The following is a 4,441-nucleotide window of genomic DNA, read 5'->3' on the forward strand; positions in this document are numbered from 1 at the left end:
AAAATACCTCAAGAATTTCGAATACCGAGTGCGTAAAAAGTAACTGCCTTTTAACGGTTCCCGGGAGCCTAACTGTCAAATTTGAATTTGACAAGACCCCATCATGTCATGCGCACTGAAAACAGGTCAACAAATGTTTTGACGCCGCCGCTGGTGACGAAAACAACGCAAAACAAAGAACGGCTGCAATCGTCGTTTGCACAAAACAGGCCAATCGCTACCTTATCTCCCAAGGCTAGTGATTGCTGGTGGTATCGCATTTGTTTATTAGCATTTAGAACTTTCCTCTTCGAAAGAGTGAAGCTTTCTCTCATCCTCCGTTCAAGTGTAAACTACGCCACGGAAGTTAACGCACTTGGCTAGACGCACTGCCATTTACGCAGTATTACGTAAAATGGGGCTGCTGGGAGGTATAAGGCCTCTGGCAGGAAACCTACTCTTGCTCCTGCTCATCACCGTCTGCAATGGGCAAGTGTTTTACTACCAACCGGAACAGGTGCACCTGTCCTTCGGCGAATCACCGCTCGAAATTGTCGTCACCTGGAGCACCATGACGGCGACGAACGAATCCATCGTCGAGTACGGCATCGGAGGGCTGATCCTGAGCGCCAGCGGTACGGAAACTAAGTTCGTCGACGGTGGCCCTGCCAAGCGCACGCAATACATTCACCGGGTGGTGCTGCGTGACCTGCAGCCGGCTTCACGCTACGAGTACCACTGCGGCAGTCAGTGGGGCTGGTCGGCGGAGTTTTACTTCCACACCACCCCGGAAGGCACGGACTGGTCGCCGTCGTTGGCCATCTTCGGCGATATGGGCAACGAGAATGCACAGTCGATGGCACGGCTGCAGGAGGACACCCAGCGCCACATGTACGATGCGATTCTGCACGTGGGAGACTTCGCGTACGACATGAACACGGACGATGCGCTCGTGGGGGATCAGTTTATGAACCAGATCCAATCGATCGCCGCCTACACCCCGTACATGGTGTGTGCGGGCAATCACGAGGAGAAATAGTGAGTCACTGGCTGGGTTGTCCGTTGTTGCTCCACCACCACCGTTTCACAATCCCCCGTTCTTTCCTTTTCGCAGCAATTTCTCCAACTATCGCGCACGGTTCAGCATGCCCGGTGGGACGGAAAACATCATGTACAGCTTCAACCTGGGCCCGGTGCATTTAATCGGCTTCTCCACCGAGGTGTACTACTTCATGAACTACGGGCTGAAGCCGCTGGTGAAGCAGTACGAGTGGTTGCGCCGCGACCTGGAGGAAGCGAACCGGCCGGAGAATCGCAAACTGCGCCCCTGGATCGTCACCTACGGTCACCGACCGATGTACTGCAGCAACGATAACGATAACGATTGCACGCACAGCGAAACGCTCGTGCGCGTGGGCCTCCCGTTCATGCACTGGTTCGGGCTGGAGGATCTGTTCTACGAGCACGGTGTCGATGTGGAAATTTGGGCCCACGAGCATTCGTACGAGCGGCTGTTTCCGATCTACGACTACAAGGTAAAGGCCATGTGCTGTCTGTGCAATTTGTGCCTTATCGTTCTATCAAGCCAGTGCGGACAGTCCCCGTGATTCGATCGATCGTTGACAAGGTGCTGAAACCCCGTAACCTTACTGAAACTCTTCCTCCCCTCCGCAGGTGTACAATGGTTCGTACGAGGAACCGTACCGTAATCCCCGTGCCCCCGTTCACCTCGTCACCGGTTCGGCTGGGTGCAAGGAGGGACGGGAGCCGTTCATCAACAAAATACCCACCTGGAGTGCGATTCACAGCCGCGACTATGGCTACACGCGCATGAAGGCGATCAATGGATCGCATCTGTACTTTGAGCAAATTTCCGTCGACAAGGAGGGGGCGGTCATCGATTCCTTCACCATCATTAAGGACGAACATTTGCCGTACAAACAGTTGCTGGTGCGGGACGAGCAGGAGCGTTTGCGTGCGAAGAGCAGCGGCGGCGCTGAGGCGGAAGCGAATCTCCTTTAAAGCGCATACGCACACACAAACACCATTATGCGTTATATTTTTCCACTTTTATCTTATCCTTTGCCTCTACCAAATAAGAAATTCCTTGCCGTTGTTCAGATTGCTACTATGCAAGCGATTTATTTAGTGATCAAAATAATACTTGAAACCACGCAATAAACACATCGGAGGAATTACCTATATATTGCAGCGCGTTTTTTTTGGGGCTGAGATTCCGGTCCGGTAGTGTTTGTGTGTTTTGTGCAGCAATTGGTATCACAGATCGGTTCTAAAGATCGGTCTCGTAAGTTTTGTGAGGGAATGGTTCTCGATGATGTAAAATAATAAGCTTTTGCTAACTAAATCTACTTGTAAGTCTTGCACTACTAATACTAATACATCTCTCTCTCTCTCTGGCTCTATCTTAGTGTAAGAGGGATTAAAAATTAATGGCAGTACCGTTTGTGTGATCGTGCACATGATTAAGGACGGATGTGTGTAAAAAATGTGTCTTTTTCCCCCCTAAAATGGCAATGATAGTATGGTAAGGGAGGAAAGGTTGCTCGTTGTTTCGTTCGTTGGCACATGTTAGTGGATTGAGGGGGTTATTTATATCGGTTTGGTAACTATTCCCGTACCCTTAGCTTACCATTACCATACTACTTTCTCAGCTTCATCTGACTGATCATGGCCGTACCGTGGTCGGGCTGGATCTGCTGCTTGTACTCGGCAACGCACGTCGCGGTGAGCGATTTGCCCGGTGGCCGCTGGTAGCACGCATTGTCGTAGCACCGTTCCAGCTCCTGGATGAACTCCATGATCAGCTTCCCATTGCCACCGTTCGGGCCGACGTAGTAGTCGCACTGGTACGAGTAGCGCTTCATGTCCCGGATGCAGCAGTCCAGAAACTCGGAGTTGGAGCTGTACCAGCGGTTCAGGGCCGTCGGTTGTATCTGCAGCCGCTGTGCCAGTATGCCCGTGATGAAGGTGTCGTCGATCCAGAAGAAATTGCTGCCCGCCTTCTGCGATTCCGCCGCCAGTGCCCGGGCCGTCCGCTGGTTCGTGATGTAAAGCCACCCGGACAGGTACGGGGGGTAAATGTCGCCCGGGAACTCGTCCCGCGACACGTACCACTTGTTTGCCTGCAAACGGATGACCTTTTTGCTGCGAAACACGTACCCGGCCAGCAGGTGGTGGTGGTGGTGGGGGTTTCGCGCCTCCTCGCTCTGGTGCAGATCGGACAGATAGTTCTGGATGTAGAACGGATCGTACACGATATCGTCGTCCATCTTGAGCAGATACTTGGCACCGCGGCAGTGTTGCGTCGCCCACTGCAAGCTCATCAGGTGCTTGTAGGTGAGATTACGATACGCCTCGACGAAGTTGCCCTGAATCAGATCGCCATGCAGGCGCTGTTCGGCTTCGATGGCGGCCTGCGTGATGAATTTTTCGGTTGGTGGAATCGAGGCGAGGGAAAATATACGCAAAAGCCCCATCGAGAGCAGCTTCTGCTGCGATATGGCTTGTCGATGGGCAGCGCGGATCTCATCGTGACCGACGTACGAGGTCACCAGAATCACTCCTAAAAGGGGAAAGAGGGAAAACAGTGACCACGACAACAACACACATACCCACTCTTCTTACCCAGTAGTTCCGAAAAGCTGCCGTTCTCCTTGCAGATATCGTTCGCTATTACATACTCGAATCCGGTCAAGTTGGCCAACCGGGAAGGATCCACGGACGACCACTCCCGCTCACTGCTCACCGCTGACGATTGCTGTTCGCTGTCGCTCGCTGACCTTCCACCCTCCCCGGGCAGCAGAAACAGATAGTTCCCTTCACTGTCCTTGCGGAAGGAGTATCGATACACGCCATACAGCACGGCCAAAGCTACCACGGAAGCGAGAAACCGTTGAAACTTTCTCATCGCACAAAGCAACAAGTGGAAAGCAACGGGCACACGACACAAAGGGTACGGCAGCCCATGCAGAACTGTCGCGGGCACGCACGTAAAACACTTGGCACTTGGTTGTTTGAGTATTTTGGCACTGGGGAATGAATGTTACATTAGATTACATGAAAATAAAACGCTTTTTAACACACTTCTATGATGGCACTGTTTTTGCTTTTTTGTGTGTGTGTGCTGATAGGCTGCGAACCGATTACAGCGGAATGTGTAAACAAACCGAGCTTAAGTGTCGTTTACACCACACCAATGAGGCTTGCTGTCAAACGCTGTCAAAGCAAACTTATACCAGGGATGGTCAACTTTATTTATTGTAATATATATTTTCCTAAACGAAACGCGTGTTTTATTATCATTCAAATAATCGTTAAAATAATTAATAATGATATAAAAATTAGGTAAATTCTTTTATTTCCACTATTTCACACAATTGTGTACAAAATCACGACACTTTGTGCTGCATTTTCACACACCCCGACGACGATCCCTGCAAGA

General features: G+C 51.1%; 2 protein-coding genes across 2 annotated transcripts; one reads left to right on the plus strand and one right to left on the minus strand.

Moving 5' to 3' along the window:
• Nucleotides 1–127: 127 nt before the first annotated feature.
• On the plus strand, nucleotides 128–2,183 carry LOC120895261 (acid phosphatase type 7). The gene is made up of 3 exons (XM_040298426.1): nucleotides 128–1,017; nucleotides 1,094–1,514; nucleotides 1,654–2,183. The coding sequence occupies exons 1-3, from the start codon at nucleotides 395–397 to the stop codon at nucleotides 1,999–2,001; spliced, it is 1,392 nt and encodes a 463-aa protein (XP_040154360.1). The 5' UTR covers nucleotides 128–394; the 3' UTR covers nucleotides 2,002–2,183.
• On the minus strand, nucleotides 2,096–4,165 carry LOC120895262 (acetylgalactosaminyl-O-glycosyl-glycoprotein beta-1,3-N-acetylglucosaminyltransferase). Its single transcript, XM_040298427.1, has 2 exons — nucleotides 3,625–4,165; nucleotides 2,096–3,562 (listed from the first exon to the last, which is right to left on the minus strand). The coding sequence occupies exons 1-2, from the start codon at nucleotides 3,905–3,907 to the stop codon at nucleotides 2,640–2,642; spliced, it is 1,206 nt and encodes a 401-aa protein (XP_040154361.1). The 5' UTR covers nucleotides 3,908–4,165; the 3' UTR covers nucleotides 2,096–2,639.
• Nucleotides 4,166–4,441: the final 276 nt, after the last annotated feature.

This window comes from Anopheles arabiensis, chromosome 2, assembly GCF_016920715.1.
Source record: "Anopheles arabiensis isolate DONGOLA chromosome 2, AaraD3, whole genome shotgun sequence".
NCBI lineage: Eukaryota > Metazoa > Arthropoda > Insecta > Diptera > Culicidae > Anopheles > Anopheles arabiensis.